We start from the raw sequence: 16,941 nt of genomic DNA, 5'->3' as shown, positions 1-16,941 counted from the left end.
ATTGAAGTTTATGTGATCACTTACCAACATGCTTAAAGTTTTCTCTCCAGACACACAAACAAGAACTTTTAGTTACTCCAAACCTAAACAACAGGGGTATCTGCGAAGCATCCGTCAAATCAAGCAGTCTTTGCTACAAACTATCCTCTCAAAATACTTATCTGGTTGAAGTCTCTACTTACTAAATATCAGAGATCCATGTGATGGTGCTGCTTAATTAGGAAAACAGATGAGTCAATGGCCTAGGGAAATGAAGAATGATTTACAGGGATGATAGCATTGGAAGGTGCACCAAATTAACTTGAGATAATTATTCTGTGATGCTGAAAGCAGGAAGTCAAGAACTTAGTGTGCCAATTTGATAAGGAAACTGTTGTATATATTAGAATTCATTGAGATTTGGCAAAAGCAAAAAGTGTTTAAACAATGTCGTGTGTTGCACTTTAATTCAAGCAACAAGTTTCAACTTCCGATAGAATTATACAAGAGAACCAATTGGAAAATCTTTACAACAAAAAGAAAGTGCCTTCTGTACAAATTTGCCTCATCTAATCTAATCTACGTCTCCATTAGCATGATTTACAACTCATTCAAGCAAGAGGTGACGTTTAGGAACTCATCCTCCTGACATGGAATTGTGAGACCACCAGTTGGATGATCATATCCAAATTCTTCTTCTGCTTGACTTAATAATTCTTGAAATGAAGGTTGGTTCAAGTATGGTACTGGAATCACAAATCGCTTCATCTTATCTCCAACATAGACTGCAAGATAGCCTTTTGGTACTTCAACTCCCTTGGTGGCTGCTTGGGTTGTAGAAAATGAAGCCCGTCTAACAATACCTGCTATGCGGAAACCCATTGTTGTCTATTGCTCCACTCAACAAATATATTATACTGATGCCAAAGGACTTGTATGATAAAGAAATATTGGAATTCTTATACTTTAGGAATACAATGACTTGTGTTGCTTGAGTACCGAAGAAATATTGTATATATAGTTGCCAATTGCCTCTGCAATCCAAATACCACAATGAATGATATTTGGTGGGGCTAAGATGGAGTCCACCGAGAGACAAGGGATCACATGGTATTGTCTCAGAGATCTCTTTCAAGGATTAGGAAGTTAATTTGGGTAAATACCCCACCAACTTCTGAGATAATGGCTAACAACAGATTTACAGGTGAAACCTAATGCTTGTTCATTCATTATTCTATAGCTATTTCAACGGTCGACATGCTATAGACATGTCACATGTTTGTTTAGATGAGTGACAATGCTATTGATATATATCTACCATCCACCAACTAATCAGAGTGAGAGCAAGCAACCTGTAAGCCATGAGCTGTCTCGATTGGAATTGGAGGTAAGAAGAGAATCGATATTGAACACATGATCATGAGGCACTACGAACCACATTTTCTGTGTATGTCAAATTTTAAGCAACGTGAAGTTTGTGGTTCCCTCCACCCCAAATAAGTGTCAACATCATTGTTTTAGATTTTCTTTTACATAGATATGTGTTTTTCATTTCAAGTGGGCTTATCTGATGGCCTAATTTGCTCCAGAAGGTGGGGCCTGTATTATCTACCATAACATGTTACGTTGATTATGGGAGAGTCATCTGAAACATTACCATATGCCCTTGTCTCTCAGTTGGTCCCATGACTCCTATCTCATAGCCCTCCTTTACCAATAATTCAAGTTGCCTTCTTGCATATCCTTTTATCTATCTATCTATCTATCTATCTATCTATATATATATTCATGGTTGCAAGCATTTTAGAACCAACACACAAATCATTCACACCCTGAAGCATTCGAAATTCATAAGCCTGAACTTCCAAGTCTTTTTTAGACAATTTTCTTCTCAAGTCTCATTAAATACAATACAACAATGGGTTTTCGTCTACTCGGTACCAGAAGGGCATCATTTGCTGCAAACCAAGCATCTTCAAAAGCTTTGGAGGTGCCAAAGGGCTATCTTGCAGTCTACGTTGGAGAGAGAATGAAGCGGTTTGTGATCCCCATATCATACTTGACCCAATTTTCATTCCAAGACTTGTTGAGTCAAGCTGAGGAAGAGTTTGGATATGATCACCCCATGGGTGGTCTTACAATTCCTTGCAGTGAAGATGTCTTCCAAAACATAACTTCACGTTTGAATGGACTATAAATCTCGTAGCGTAGAAGACTGACATAGATTTGTAGACATTTGGTACACTAGGAATCTTCTCAATTTGTAAAGATCTCCTTTTTGAGAAGTAGGAGAAAAGAAAAGACCATTAGAATGACAATTTTGTTCCATTTTTTTTTTTGTTTAATGACAAGCAGTTCAACTACGCAAGCATCTCCTATCTTTTATGTTTGTTTTTAAAATTGCCAACGTTCACTTCAGTCTTTATAAGAAAAACCAGACTTGGTTGTCCTGATTTATTTGAAGGTATGACTAGATCACGTGATTACTGGCAAGGGAAGAACACTTTTTTTAATAGGACTAAGGGGAAATATAATTTATTTGGGGCAAAGTTAATTTTTTTATTAACAAATATACACAACATGCCTATGAACTTTAAATTTTAGAACTCGTGGCCGTAATTAAATTTGAATAATGAAATTTTAATCAAACTTTTTGATTTGTTGGAGTATGCATTCCTAGTTCAGTTTGATCTGTAGGCTTGCCAGAATAAAAGTCATTTGAGTTAGTGTTAGCCTGTGCATTGGTCATGGCTTTAGAGTGAGTCGTGACAATATCAAGTTTGGTCAATATCTCCCAAAGAATTATTCCACCTTATAGCTTGATTATATATAAAACCATTTTTTTTTATGATAACCCCTAACAACTAAAGTAACACTGCACCGTGAAATGAAGGAGAAGTAACAACAATCTTCATCCAGTGAACCAACCGAGAGACAAGGGATCATGATTCATGGTATTGACTATTCCAAATTTCTCACTCCTACAATTCATAGAGGTTATTTCTATTTATTAAACAATTTAAAAAAGACTGCAGTGATGGGTCAAAAATTTCATAGCCTTATATATTGGCTTAAGTTAAAGGTAGACTAGTTATGAATTCCCTCCTGGTCGATCACATTAATTGTAGTACACATGAGATGTCTCAAGTGTGTCTGGGACACAATAAACAAGCCAGCTATATGATAATGCCAGATAACCTTTTGGTGTAGAACTGTACACATTTCTCTGGTTTAAATTTTCAAGTGGGTACCATCTTGCTCGTTCATAAAAAAACTGGGGTATTCAGCCACACATATTTTCTTTGTCTTTGATAAAATTAATCAAAGACAGTTCCATGTGGTCCATCACACCTGTGCCTCTAGCTAGACCCCATTTGTTGGATATCTCTTCATCAATTATTATTTCTGTGTCTAATTGTTTTCCAAGGCCATCTCTTAATCTATATATAGAGATAGTCATGGCTTCAGTCACAAACAAGTCAAGTCCTTTGCATTTTTCAAACATAAATTATTTCCTACACAAGTCCATTCAAATCATTCTCTTGATCTGCAATGGGTTTCCGTTTGCCTGGTCTTCAAAGGCGCAGTGATGTCCCAAAGGGCTATCTTGCAGTCTATGTGGGAGAAAACGAAAAGAAGCGGTTTGTGATTTCTATATCATATTTGAACCAACCTTCAATCCAAGACCTGCTTAGTCAAGCTGAACAAGAATTTGGATTTGCTCATCCAATGGGTGGCCTCACAATCCCATGTGGAGAAGATGTCTTCCTAGATATCACTTCTCGCTTGCAAAGGTCGTAGAGGAGACGATTGAAATGTAGATGGTCAATGACCAATTCAATTTTGCAGAGAAGACATAGTTGAGCATTGTAAATATTTTATCTTACTTTTGTACTTAGAGGAGAATTGGAAAGATGTATCCTGAAAGAAACTTATAAACAGAGATTGTGACAACCATTTATTTTCCAAATTTTCCCATGACCCCTTATTTCTGGTTGTTACTTGTTAGATGCATGCTTGTCAATTTATTTTTTTAGACTATAAGTATACTTGCAGGATCATATTTTTATTAGTGCACAAATCTGATTGATGGCTAGACCTGGAGTCCAGTGTTGATGATGCTTCCTTCCATGAATTGTTTTTGTTGAAAGCAAAGGAATTGAACTTTCTTTATCTCATTTTTTTTCTAAACAAATATATATTTGGATTCATATCAAAATCCAACTATTTGACAGAAGTTGGGAATAGTGTTAATAATTTGGGTCATGATCCATAATGAGAAATTCATAAATCTAAATCCTTTTTTAAATCTTTGTATTTCAAATGTTAACACAGTCCCTTTTATTATTTATTTAAAAATGCAAGGAAATAACTCTGCTACCCATGAAATACTAATAAGTAATTTAGTCATTTTATTGTAGTTGTTCCAATACAGTTAAGAACTTACAGTTGCAGTAATATGACCTTGAAGTCATGAACTATTAGCTTGGAGTGTTTTCTTCTGTGATGTTTGGTCAATAAATTTGTGGGGCAACATGAGAAGTTATATTTAAAAAATAATTTATTTTCTTTTAAATTCATAGAAGAAGTAAAGCAACAGATGCGTTTCTCTGATTTTTGTCATTTTAGATAAAATGCACCTGTAACCTTACATTGTACAGTGTATGAGTGTGTGAGCATTTCCAAAAAATATGGGAGAAGTTTGATATTGCTCAAGTATTAGAAAGTTTATGGCTTTAAATAGAAAGTCTCACATTCACATTAAGAACTTTGTGATGTGTCTCATAGACTGGTCGTCCTCCCAACTATATATGGAAGTCCACTATTACTCCGGTCTATAATAGTGTATCTCTTGGGGAGATGCCTTACAATTGAAGCCTTGAAATTTTTGCTCAATTTTTGTTATTCAGGTTTATGTGATCACTTATCCAACAACTTGTTAACAGTTTTCACTCCATACATACAATTACAAACAAAAACTTTTAGTACTTCAAAGCTAAATAACAGGGTAATCTGAGAAACCTCCTTTATATCAAGCACTCCTGCAATTAACACTAATGTTTATGCTACAAACTATCCTCCCAAAATTCTTATCTGGTTGAAGTCTCTACTCCTTAAATATCAGAGATCCATGTGATGGTTCTGTTTAATTAGGAAAAATATAGATGGATCAATGACCCTGGGAAATGAAGAATGATTTTGTTGAAAGTGCTGCAAATTTCTAGACATTTTACGATGACTATAAAGAAAGCTATAGAAGTGTCTTGATAAATCTAGATTTTTCTATAAAGCTATAGTAGTCAGATACATGTAATAGAAATGTCTCGATAGTTCTTAAGTTAGGAAAATGCTAGAATAATGTATAATATTATTTAATAGTCCACCGACACATGTAGTAGACGTGGTGAAGTGTTGCCTATAAATATGTAATCTGCACTCTGTTGTAATGAGTTTTGAGAGATCAATACAAGCTCCTCCACTATTGTTAAGAGCTACACGGCCAATTTCTCACTATTACACTTCTATGCAATTTCCCTTCACTAAGTCAATTATTAATAACCTCTCTAAAGCTCACATCAATAGCCATTAAACAACCAACCCAATTTTTCTATTCCCCTAAAATACTAACTGTTTTTGCAGGGATGATAGCATTGTAAGGTGCACCAAATTAACTTGATATAATTATTCTGTGATTCTGAAAGAAAAAAGTCAAGAACTGAGTGCATCACATATTATTGAAAATCTAGCAACAAGTGGCAAAAGCTGTTCCATGACAAATGTGTTGTGTGTGCATTATTTGGCTCAAAAATGGATATATATTGGAATACAATAGGGTCAAGATTGGAAAATATCTCCAATAGTCTTGGTGCACTACTTAATCACTGGTAAAAGCTAATAGCCTGATGTATATGGACTGAAATTTGATAATGAAACTCTTGTATATAGTAGGATTCATTGAGATTTGCCAAAGGCAAAAAGTGTTTAAACAATGTTTTGTGTTGCACTTTATTTCAGGCAACAAGTTTCAACTTCCAATGGAATTATACAAGAGAACCAATTGGAAAATCTTTACAATAAAAGAAAGTTCCTTATGTACAAATTTGCCTCACCTAATCTAGTTTCTGTCTCCATTAGCATGATTTACAACTCATTCAAGCGAGAGGTGACATTTAGGAACTCATCCTCCTGACATGGAATTGTGAGACCACCAGTTGGATGATCATATCCAAATTCTTCTTCTGCTTGACTTAATAATTCTTGAAATGAAGGTTGGTTCAAGTATGGTACTAGAATCACAAATCGCTTCATCTTATCTCCAACATAGACTGCAAGATAGCCTTTTGGTACTTCAACCCCCTTGGAGGCTGCCTGGGTTGTAGAAAACGACGCGTACCTAATAATACCTGCTATGCAGAAACCAATTGTTTTTTAAATCTCCACACAACAAATAATGTACTGATGTCAAAGGACTTGTATAAGAAAGAAATATTTGAATTCTGATACTTGAGGAATTCAATGACTTGTGTTTATTGAGTACCAAAGAAATATTGTACATATAGTTGACAATGGCCTCTGCAATCTAATACCACAATGAATGATTTTTGGTGGGGCTATGATGGGGTCAGCCGAGGGACAAGGGATCACATGGTATTGTCTTAGAGATCTATTTCAAGGATTAGGAAGTTGATTGGAGTAAATACCCCACCACCTTCTGAGATAATGGCTAACAACAGATTTACAGGGGAAACCTAATGCTTGTTTATTCATTATGCTATAGCTATTTCAACGATAGACATGCTATAGACATCCCACATGTTTCTTTGTATAGATGACAATGCTATTGATATATCTATTGTCCACCAACTAGTATCAGAGTGAGAGTATGCAACCTCTAAAACATGAGCAGACTCAATAGGAATTGGAGATAAGAAGAGAACTGATATTGAACACATGATCATTAGGTGCTATGAACCACAGTTTCTGTGTATGCCAAATTTTAAGCAACACCATGTGAACTTTCTTACATAAAGTTTGTGGTCCCATCCACCCCAAATAAGTGTCCACATCATTGTTTTAAATTTTCTTTTGCATAGATATGTGTTTTTCATTTCAAGTGGGCTAATCTGATGGCCTAATTTGCTCCAGAAGGTGGGACTTGTATTATCTACCATAAAATGTTACGTACGTTGATTTGTGGGAGAGTCCTCGAAGACATTGCCATATGCCCTTGTCTCTCAATTGTTCCCATGACTCCTATCTCAGCCCTCCTTTACCAATGATTCAAGTTGCCTTCTTACACATATCCTTTTATCTCTCTCTCTCTCTCTATATATTCTTGGTTGCGAGCATTTTAGAACCAACACAAATCATTCACACCCTGAAGCATTCAAAATTCATAAGCCAGAACTTCCAAGTCTTTTATAGACCATTTTCTTCTCAAGTCTCATTAAATATAATACAACAATGGGTTTTCGTCTACCCGCAAGTATCAGAAGGGCATCATTTGCTGCCAACCAAGCATCTTCAAAAACTTTGGAGGTGCCAAAGGGCTATCTTGCAGTCTATGTTGGAGAGAGAATGAAGCGGTTTGTGATCCCCATATCATACTTGACCCAACCTTCATTCCAAGAATTGTTGAATCAAGCTGAGGAAGAGTTTGGATATGATCATCCCATGGGTGGTCTTACAATTCCTTGCAGCGAAGATGTCTTCCAAAACATAACTTCACGCTTGGTTGGGCTGTAACTCGATCTCGTACTGTAGAAGACTGACATAGTTTTGTAGAATAGGCATCTTCTCAATTTGTAAAGATCTCCTTTTTGAGAAATAGGAGAAAAGAAAAAAGCTTTAGAATGAATGACAATTTTGTTCCATTTATTTTTGTTCAATGTAAATGAATTCAATTACTCAAGCAGTAGTTCCTCTCTTTTTTCTATTAATTTATTAGTTACATTGCCAATGTTCACTTGATCGAGTAGCGGCAAGGTTCCTCCTTGCTATAATAAGAAAAACCAGAACTGGTTGTCCTGAAAGTTTCAAAGCATGGATACAACATGTGATTCCTAGCTAGCAAGGAAAGAGCAAAAGTATTTTTTTACTAGGACCAAGGAGAATTATTTACTTATTTGGGGAAATGTTAAAATGTTTTTATTAGTAAGTATTCCCCCTTTTCATATGAAAATTACTCATGAGGTGTACCTTCCCTGATATTTATGGTGTGAAATAACAATGGACCTGACATCAAGGTTTGATTTTTGCCTTGAAAAACACCAGCTTACTTCTACAGAAAAAACTTTCTCTCTTACCATTGTCGTAGGGTTTATTGATCTGAACCAATGCTTTTTATATTACTGTTTTTTGTTATATGAATGAAACTATGACCATATAAATTCAATTTTTATATCAATTGCAGTAAAAGAAAAGAAAGATAATATCAACTTATTCAACTGGTTGGATTAATTAATTTCGTAATGATGAGTGGTGTAAGTGTAAAAGTTTGATACATAGTGTCAATGATCCTATCCCATATATATAATGTTAACTTATATCATAATAATAATATTTAATGTATCAAATTGAGATAAAATTTTGATAACTCCATTTTACAACTTTAGGTAGATGAAATTTTAAGGTTACATCGGTTAGTAGTCTAGTACTGATAATGCTCGAGTTCTCCTGTGCCCTACTAACACAGTAACACTAGGATATTTCAGTGCCAACTGCTACATAATTCATCTCGTCAAGTAGATGCTAGCTGGCTATTGGCAGCTGTAACTTAGCATTAAGCCGCGTTAGGAATATAAAAGAAAACATGTGAAATATCTAAAGCGTGTGTCTACAGAAGTATGGGATAACAATCATTCAATCAACGCACAAACAAACATTAGGTTTTACTTGATCACATCTCCTTTGATTGCAAGTATTGGCTATTCATTTGAGGAAGTGGGTTTTGCACTCATGCAGAACTTAATCCTAGGACCATGGAGAAAGGTTTCATATTTGGGACTAGTTAATCCCTATTAAAAGATGAAAACCTGATACGTATAAACTGAAATTAGATAATTGTAATGTTGTAGTGTATTATAATTCATTGAGATTTGGAAAAAAAGCAAAAAGTGTTTTTGGAAATGTCTAGTCTTAAGATTCTCATTCAAGTCAAAATTTCCAACTTCAGTTGGATTATACAAGAAAAAAAACATGGAAAATATTCACGACAAAAAAAGTTCCTTCTTTACAAATTTGCCTCAACTAATCTATCTATCTGAGTCTCCATTATAGCCTGATTTACCGCTCATTCAAGCGAGAAGTGAGGTTTAGAAACTCATCCTCCTTGCATGGAATTGTGAGACCACCCATTGAATGATGAAATCCAAACTCTTGTTCAGCTTGACTTAGTAATTGTTGAAATGAAGGTTGGTTCAAGTATGATACTGGAATCACAAACCGTTTCATCTTATCTCCAACATATACTGCAAGATAGCCTTTTGGGACTTCAACTCCCGTGCGAGTTGCTTTGGCAGCAGAAAATGATGTCTGTCTAATAATACCTGGTATGCGGAAACCCATTGTTTTTTGTTTCTCCACAAACAAATAATATACTGAGTGATGTCAAAGGACTTGTATGAGAAATAAATATTTGAATTCTGATGCTTCAGGACGCAAATGACTTGTGTTGCATGAGGATGCAAGGAAGAGTGTATATATAGTCCAAAATGGGCCGTCTGCAACATCAATCTAATTCCACCATGAATGATTTTTGACAGGGCTATGCTAGGATCTACTGAGGGACAGGGGATCACATGGTATTGTCCGAGTTAACTTTCAAGGATTGGGAAGATAAATGAGAGTTCATACCATACTCCACGTCCCTACCTTCTGAGATAATGGCCAACAGATTCAGCAAAGGTAAAACCTAATTCTTGTTCATTTATTGTGCTATAGATACATCAATGGTAGACATGTAGACAAACTTTAGACATCTCACATTTTTCTTTAAATAAGATGACAATGCTGTTGATATATCTCTTCCATGTACCAACTAATATCACTGTGACATAAGCAACCTGTAAATGTTGAGGCTTGAGCAGAGCTGGTTGATTGGTCTGAAACAGCTGAGATATGAAGAGAACCAACATGGGACACATGATCAGGAGGCACTATGAGCCACATTTTCTATGTATGCCAAATTTTAAGCAACAGGGCAGGAAATTTCATAACTGATGTTTTCGGCCCCCACCACCATCAATAAGTATAACATACTAACATGATCCAATTAGCTAGACTTTCTTTTTCATAGATGCCGAAGGTGGAACTTGTATTATCTACTATAACATGTAAAGTTGATTCTTAAGATAAGTCCTCCAAGGCAACTCCACATGCCTTGTCGCTCATTTGGCCCCCTTACTCCTATCTCATATCCCTCCTTGACCTCTAATTCATGTTCCTAGTGGTTTCTTACATATCCTCTTATCTATATATTCATGGCTGCAAGCATTTTGGACCAATACAAATCATTCACATCCTAAAGCATTCAAAATACTAAAGCTTGTTTTCAAGATATTTATCAAACCATCTCTTCTAAATTCTCTAACACAATCTGTACAAATATGGACTTTCGTTTACCTGGTATCCGAAAGACATTATTTGCAGCCAATCAATCATCTTCAAGAGTGGTGGATGCACCCAAAGGCTACCTTGCAGTCTATGTTGGAGAGAAAATGAAGTTGTTTGTGGTCCCCGTGTCATACTTGAATCAACCTTCACTTCTAGACTTGTTGAGTCAAGCTGAGGAGGAGTTTGGATATGAACATCCAATGGGTGGTCTCACAATTCCTTGCAGTGAAGATGTCTTCCAACGTATAACTTCTTGCTTGAATGGACAATAAATCTCACACTTTAGGAGGCTGACATAAATTACTAGTGACATTTTTGTACAATAGGAATCTTCTCAACTTGTAAAGATCTTGCTTTCTTAAGAAATATGGAAAAGACAGACCATCAGATTGACAAAATTACAGTATATCATTTTTTTTTGTGCAATGAGAATGAATTCAAGTGCTCAAGCATCTCCTCTGTGTCTTCTGTTTAATAGTTACAATGTTCCCTTCTCCCTGTATGAGCAAGGTTGTTTGGTGTAAAAAACCGAGACTTTGTTCTGATAAATTTAAAAGCAAGAACAGGACATGTGATTCCTAGCATGGGTAGAGCAAAATTATTTTTCCTAGGATTAAGGAGAGAGATAAATTTATTTGGGACAAATTTAAAATATATTTTATTAATAAATATACCCATAAAATTAAAATTTTACGGTGTCAAGACCAAAATCACCCATGAGGTACCCCTTCCCTGCCTAGGAATGTGCAAAATAAGGCAAATTTCCCAAAAGGGGTTTGTTTTACAAACTATTTCCGTAAATGAGACTCTTTCTAAACTATTTCCTGTATGATGTCATTTTTTACGTAAAAGCTATACAAATCGCAGAAAGCATTGGCGAGTTCGGGCTGAGGGTGACACGTGGCATTGGTCTCGCCAGTACCACCAGCGATTTGAGCTTCATGGGACTCGCCAGTGGGACTGGCGAGTTGAGCAGGTTGGGAATTGCCAACTCTATTGACGAGTTGTGCTGGCTAAAACCTTTGGATATTTTTTATTAATAATATCCTAATATATGGCGTGTCCTTGCACTACCGTTTTTGTCTCAGGAATCTCTCGTTGGCAGCAGAGATACAATGCGGCGTGGCTCATTATCTTCTCTTTTTTATTGTGAATCTTTTGATCAGAACAAACAAGAAGAACCTGCACCTTTCATATCATTTTGAAATGCAATTTGGTTTTTAATAAATTCCTTTTAAAATAATCATGGAATAATTTAAAGAAATATTTTTTTGTCATTTTTTCCTTTTTGATCATAATTACAATATTAATATTAAAAAAAGTTGGGACGCAAGTGAGAGGTGCCTGCCACTTCACTTCATTTTATTTTTTTTTACAGTGTTTGGTTGACTCTTGTATACTCATTAATAACCATTATTGTATTTTTTAACTATTTTTCAGAGAATTTAAAAATAATTATTAGCTCTATCCTTATTTATGCTTTGAATTTGATTTAATTATGTTTTTAATTCCTAAAATTTAAAATAATTTTAATTCTTGTAATTTAAAAAAAAATGTTTTTAGTCCTTAAAAGTAGACATTGTTGGCAGAGATTATTAAAAGGAATGTCATGACACTGTCAACATATGTTTTTAATATTTTATATATTCAGATTAGTTAGTTAATGATGCTGGATAAATTAATAACAGGTTAAAAACATAATTCATTAAAAAATATTCCGTGTATATATTCCTCAAGCTCCTTAATTAATGGCATTATAAAGCACTCCCAATCTGCTGCACAACTCGCCAGTAGAGTTGGCAATTCCCAGCCTGCTCAACTCGCCAGTTCAACTAGCGAGTCTCATGGAGCTCAAATCGCTGGTGGTACTGGCGAGACCAGTGCCACATGTCACCCCCAGTCCGAACTCGCCAATGCCTTCTGCGATTTGCATGGCTTTTACGTAAAAAATAACACCATATAGGAAATAGTTTGAAAAGAACCCCATTTACGAAAATAGTTTGTAAAATAAACCCCTTTTGGGAAATTTGCCTGCAAAATAACAATGGACTTAACATTTAGGTTTACTTTTTCCCTTGAGTAACAATGGCCTACTCCTATAGCAAAAGATTTCTCTTATACCATTGACTGTATGGTATGGTATGGCCCCTTTAACCCTCTATGTCTATATATATCTGTAGAAGTCAAAGAACCAATGCTTCTCTATAACTTTTGTCTTTTAGATAAAATGAAACAATGACTTACAATGCAAGAGCATAGATTATGAGTGGCTAATAGGTCTAGGTCTAGATCTTCAAACCAAATAAAGAAAAAGTTGCCTTTATAGGTCTAGTTTTGTAACAACTATGCATGACTAAAATTTATATCTTAAATTATCATCCCAAAATATGTATACAGCTGGGCATGGAAGATATATAGATCTCCAAATTCTCAATTTAAATTTAATAAAAAGAAATAAATTTGAATGGGAGAAATAATAGGCCATGGATAACCAAAATTTGCAATAATAATAATAATCTATGCTTTTCTGGCATAGAACCAACTAATAATCCATGTGCTGGTGCTTCTTGTTTAGGAAAAACAGAAAAAATTGTTGACCCTTGGAAAAAGATAATGTTTTTGAAGTGATGATAGAAAAGGAGGGAGTACTAAATTAACTTAAGGCAGTTACGATGTGGTGCTCAAAGCAGGAGCTGAATGATCAAAGAATTATTGAAAATTATAGCAACAACTAGCTAAAGCTGTTTCAGACTGAAATTACAACAGTGCATCAGTAACAACCATTATAAAGGTTTATCAATATCTCGTATAGAATTGCTGCACTTAATCTCTAATATATGCTGATAGCCTGATATATATCAACTGGAATTTGATAATGAAATTAAAATTGGTTTTGATTCCACAAAAGAAAAGTGTTTAAAGTGTTGTATTCTCATTCAGGGAGCACATTTCAACTTCGAATGGAATTATACTAGAAAATGGAAAATCTTTACAATAAAAGAATGTGCCTTCTGTACAAATTTGCCCCTGCTAATCTATCTCAGACTCCATTAGCAAGATTTACAGCTCATTCAAGTTAGCGATGGTGCTTAGGAACTCATCTTCCTTGCATGGAATTGTGAGACCACCTGTTGGATGATCATATCCAAATTCTTCTTCTGCTTGACTAAGTAATTCTTGAAATGAAGGTTTGTTCAAGTATGATACTGGAATCATGAACCGCCTCATCTTATCTCCAACATAGACCGCAAGATATCCTTTTTGTACTTCAACCCTCTTGGAGGCTGCTTGGGTTGTAGAAAACGATGCTTGCGTGACAATAGCAGGTATGCGGAAACCCATTGTTTTCTCTTGCTCCTCACAACAAATAGTACAAAGTACTTGAATATGAAAGAAAGAAATATTTGAATTCCGATACTTGAGGAATGCTTGTGTTCCCTGATAACCCAAGAAATAGTGTATATATAGTTGCTAATTGCCTCTGCAATCCAATTCCACAATGAATTACATTTTGACGTGGCCATGATGGGGTCTACTGAGGGACAAGGATCACATGGTATTGTCTCAGAGATCTGTTTGAAGGATTAGGAAGTTCAATGGGAGTGCATACCCCACCTTCTTAGGTAATGGCAAACAAATTACGCACCTCAGAACCTAATGTTTGTTCGTGCATTGTGATATAGCTAATCCAATGGTGTACATGCTTTAGACATCTCACATGCTTCTTTAAATAAGATGATAGTGCTATATATATATATATAAATTCTACCATGTACTGACTAATATCATAGTGACAGTTACAACCAGGAAATCCTAAGCAGACCAGACTGATAACTCTCTGAAATAGTGTTCAGAAATTAAGAGAACCAACATTGGACACATAATCAGGAGGCACTATCAACCACATTTTTTATGTACGGAAAATTCTAAAAAACTTAGCTTGAAATTTTCGTACTTCCTTAATAATTGTCTACATGGTCCAATTATATTTTCATTTTCGTAGATATATTTTTCTTTTCAAGTGGGGAAATCTGTTGGCCGTCACTCCATAAGGTGGGACATGTTATCTTAATTACTCTTAACTTGTTACGTTGATTCTTGAGAAAGTCCTCTATGACAACTCCATATGGCCTTGTCTCTCAGTTGGTCCCTAGTCCTATCTCATAGCCCTCCTTCACAGATAATTCTTGAAGCCAATGGTTTCTTCGTATCCTGTTATCTATATATATTCATGGCTACAAGCATTTAGGACCAACAGAAATCATTCACATCGTGAAGCATTCAAAATTCGAAAACCTCCACTTCCAAGTTACCTTCTCAAGTACTCCCAACCCAACACATACTATACAACAATGGGTTTTCATGTATTAGGTATTGGGAAGGCATCATCTGCTGCAAACCAAGCATCTCAACTGCTGTCGACTTGCCAAAGGGCTATCTTGCCGTCTATGCTGGGGAGAAAATGAAGCAGTTTCTGATCCCTGTATCATACTTGAACAAACCTTCTTTCCAAGAGTTGTTGAGTCAAGCTGAGGAAGAGTTTGGATACGATCATCCCACAGGTGGTCTTACAATACCTTTCAGTGAAGATGTTTTCTGGCATATAACTTATAGATTGAGTGGGTTGTAAATCTCAAACTCCAGGAGACTGACATAGATTTGTATAGACATTTTGTACCATATACAATGAGTGAATGATAATGAATTCAACAACTCAAGTGGCTCTTCTGTTCTTTTTCTTTATTTGTTACATTGTTCACTACGAGCAAGGTTGCTTGCTGTAAGAAAAACCAGACTTGATTGTTTTCATAAATACTTCACTGATCAATGAATCTTGGTAATTTAAAAGGTATGGATTATTGCTAATTTTTTATATAGATAAATTAAATATGTCAAATGAATATAAAATTTCTTTAGCCATGGATGTTATCCTTTGAAATTAATAGGAACAATAAATCTTCATATTAAGTCCATTATAACTGCCTTGGCAGCTGGCAGGGGAAGCATCTTGTATATGATTGAGGCCATGAATTTTAATTTTACATGTATGTGTGTGTATATATAAACCATAAAATTCTTTCAAACCCGTCCCAAATAAATTGACGCTTGTCTTTGGCCCTAGCAAAATAGTATTATTTAGCTCTGCCCTGCCCTGCCTGTGAAGCACTGGTCTATTATGCTGTGGAATTTATTAGAACAATCAACTTTTTCTTTTTCAATAAGCAACCTTCTAATACTGTCTATGGTTCTAATTGCAAGGAGAAGTGAACATTATAATTGATAAACAGAAGTATGAGCAATTGAATTCGTTGTCATTACTCAAAAATTTGTAACAATTGTTACATGTTTGAGAAGATGCCTATTGTACAAAATGTCTCTACTAAATCTATGTGAGTCTCCTAGCTAAGGTTATAGATTTATTGTACTTTGGAAGACATTTTCACTGCAAGGAATTGTGAGGCCTCCCATGGGATGATCGTATCCAAACTCTTCCTCAGCTTGACTCAACAACTCTTGGAATGAAGGTTGGTTCAAGTATGATATGGGGATCACAAACCGCTTCTGTTTCTCTCCAACATAAACTGCAAGATATCCCTTTGGGACTTGTACAGATTTTGAAGCTGCGAATGATGCCCTTCGAATAGCAGGTAAATGGAAACCCATTTTTTGTGCTTGTTTGATGGAAGAAGGCCAATGCCAAATTTACAGAGAATGAGCCTATATGTTGATGCTTGAGGATGCCAATGGCTTGGGTTGTTAGTGAAGGCAAAAGATAGTGTATATATAGCTTTTAAGATTCTCTAGAACCAAATTCCCAGAGAAAGTGACTGTTAAAGGAAGGAGGGTGTACATATGAGATATCACGTGGTGTTGTCTTCAGTACTTCTATCAAGCAAGCATAAATTAGTACTGTGTAACCCCACCATATCAAACAATGACCAACATACACAGCCTCCCCATGCATGTAACCAAATGAGACGTGCCTAAGTGAGAACCTATGGACATGCATTAATTTGTTTTCCATATTTTTGTAAACATGCTTTGGACATGTTTCCTTCACGTGGCCTATATAAAGTTGAAGTACAGCTAGATTTTAAATTCTGGCTGATGAATTATTCGGCGACGGATAGCGAGAGATCATATAGACCATTATATTCCTGAGATTTGAGATCTTACGTCTACTTTTTTCAAGTGGATTCGCTTTGGTGGAAGGTGGAACTTGTACTATCTATCTACTATAACATGTCACATATATTGATTCCTAAGAAAGTCTTGTAAGGCATCACCATATTGGTCCACCCGGCCCCTCAATCATTCATGTAGTGACCCATTTCTTGCACCTTCTTT

The 16,941-nt window shown here is 35.6% G+C and overlaps 7 protein-coding genes and 1 pseudogene across 7 annotated transcripts; 5 read left to right on the top strand and 3 right to left on the bottom strand.

Moving 5' to 3' along the window:
* Positions 1-357: 357 nt before the first annotated feature.
* LOC100789280 (auxin-induced protein 10A5-like) lies at positions 358-1,110 on the bottom strand. Its single transcript, XM_003534306.4, has one exon. The coding sequence runs from the start codon at positions 859-861 to the stop codon at positions 580-582; it is 282 nt and encodes a 93-aa protein (XP_003534354.1). The 5' UTR covers positions 862-1,110; the 3' UTR covers positions 358-579.
* Positions 1,111-1,643: 533 nt separating this feature from the next.
* Positions 1,644-2,413, top strand: LOC112997795 (auxin-induced protein 6B-like). Its single transcript, XM_026123836.2, has one exon. It carries the CDS (start codon positions 1,898-1,900, stop codon positions 2,174-2,176), a length of 279 nt encoding a protein of 92 aa, XP_025979621.1. The 5' UTR covers positions 1,644-1,897; the 3' UTR covers positions 2,177-2,413.
* Positions 2,414-3,113: 700 nt separating this feature from the next.
* LOC112997797 (auxin-induced protein 15A) lies at positions 3,114-4,079 on the top strand. Its single transcript, XM_026123838.2, has one exon. The coding sequence runs from the start codon at positions 3,532-3,534 to the stop codon at positions 3,778-3,780; it is 249 nt and encodes an 82-aa protein (XP_025979623.1). The 5' UTR covers positions 3,114-3,531; the 3' UTR covers positions 3,781-4,079.
* Positions 4,080-6,120: 2,041 nt separating this feature from the next.
* On the bottom strand, positions 6,121-6,932 carry LOC121172857 (auxin-induced protein 10A5). The gene is made up of 2 exons (XM_041005504.1): positions 6,845-6,932; positions 6,121-6,383 (listed from the first exon to the last, which is right to left on the bottom strand). The coding sequence occupies exons 1-2, from the start codon at positions 6,930-6,932 to the stop codon at positions 6,121-6,123; spliced, it is 351 nt and encodes a 116-aa protein (XP_040861438.1).
* Positions 6,933-7,107: 175 nt separating this feature from the next.
* Positions 7,108-7,857, top strand: LOC100787155 (auxin-induced protein 6B-like). The gene has a single exon (XM_003534302.5). The coding sequence runs from the start codon at positions 7,444-7,446 to the stop codon at positions 7,723-7,725; it is 282 nt and encodes a 93-aa protein (XP_003534350.1). The 5' UTR covers positions 7,108-7,443; the 3' UTR covers positions 7,726-7,857.
* Positions 7,858-10,226: 2,369 nt separating this feature from the next.
* LOC121172779 (indole-3-acetic acid-induced protein ARG7) lies at positions 10,227-11,072 on the top strand. The gene has a single exon (XM_041005111.1). The coding sequence runs from the start codon at positions 10,587-10,589 to the stop codon at positions 10,863-10,865; it is 279 nt and encodes a 92-aa protein (XP_040861045.1). The 5' UTR covers positions 10,227-10,586; the 3' UTR covers positions 10,866-11,072.
* Positions 11,073-13,541: 2,469 nt separating this feature from the next.
* Positions 13,542-14,041, bottom strand: LOC106794512 (auxin-induced protein 10A5-like). Its single transcript, XM_014761788.3, has one exon. It carries the CDS (start codon positions 13,933-13,935, stop codon positions 13,654-13,656), a length of 282 nt encoding a protein of 93 aa, XP_014617274.1. The 5' UTR covers positions 13,936-14,041; the 3' UTR covers positions 13,542-13,653.
* Positions 14,042-14,595: 554 nt separating this feature from the next.
* Positions 14,596-15,445, top strand: LOC112997794 (auxin-induced protein 6B-like; annotated as a pseudogene).
* Positions 15,446-16,941: the final 1,496 nt, after the last annotated feature.

This window comes from Glycine max, chromosome 9, assembly GCF_000004515.6.
Source record: "Glycine max cultivar Williams 82 chromosome 9, Glycine_max_v4.0, whole genome shotgun sequence".
Classification (NCBI taxonomy): Eukaryota; Viridiplantae; Streptophyta; class Magnoliopsida; order Fabales; family Fabaceae; genus Glycine; species Glycine max.
Note: the sequence above shows the minus strand (reverse complement) of the source record. Positions and strands in the feature narration are given on the sequence as shown.

Coding starts and splice junctions, on each gene's coding strand:
- LOC106794512 (XM_014761788.3), bottom strand. CDS start 13,935: ATGGGTTTCCGCATACCTGCTATTGTCACGCAAGCATCGTTTTCTACA.
- LOC100789280 (XM_003534306.4), bottom strand. CDS start 861: ATGGGTTTCCGCATAGCAGGTATTGTTAGACGGGCTTCATTTTCTACA.
- LOC112997797 (XM_026123838.2), top strand. CDS start 3,532: ATGGGTTTCCGTTTGCCTGGTCTTCAAAGGCGCAGTGATGTCCCAAAG.
- LOC121172857 (XM_041005504.1), bottom strand. CDS start 6,932: ATGTGTTCAATATCAGTTCTCTTCTTATCTCCAATTCCTATTGAGTCT. Junction 6,384..6,844: donor ATACTCTCACTCTGATACTA/GTTGGTGGACAA, acceptor TCTGCATAGCAG/GTATTATTAGGTACGCGTCG.
- LOC121172779 (XM_041005111.1), top strand. CDS start 10,587: ATGGACTTTCGTTTACCTGGTATCCGAAAGACATTATTTGCAGCCAAT.
- LOC112997795 (XM_026123836.2), top strand. CDS start 1,898: ATGGGTTTTCGTCTACTCGGTACCAGAAGGGCATCATTTGCTGCAAAC.
- LOC100787155 (XM_003534302.5), top strand. CDS start 7,444: ATGGGTTTTCGTCTACCCGCAAGTATCAGAAGGGCATCATTTGCTGCC.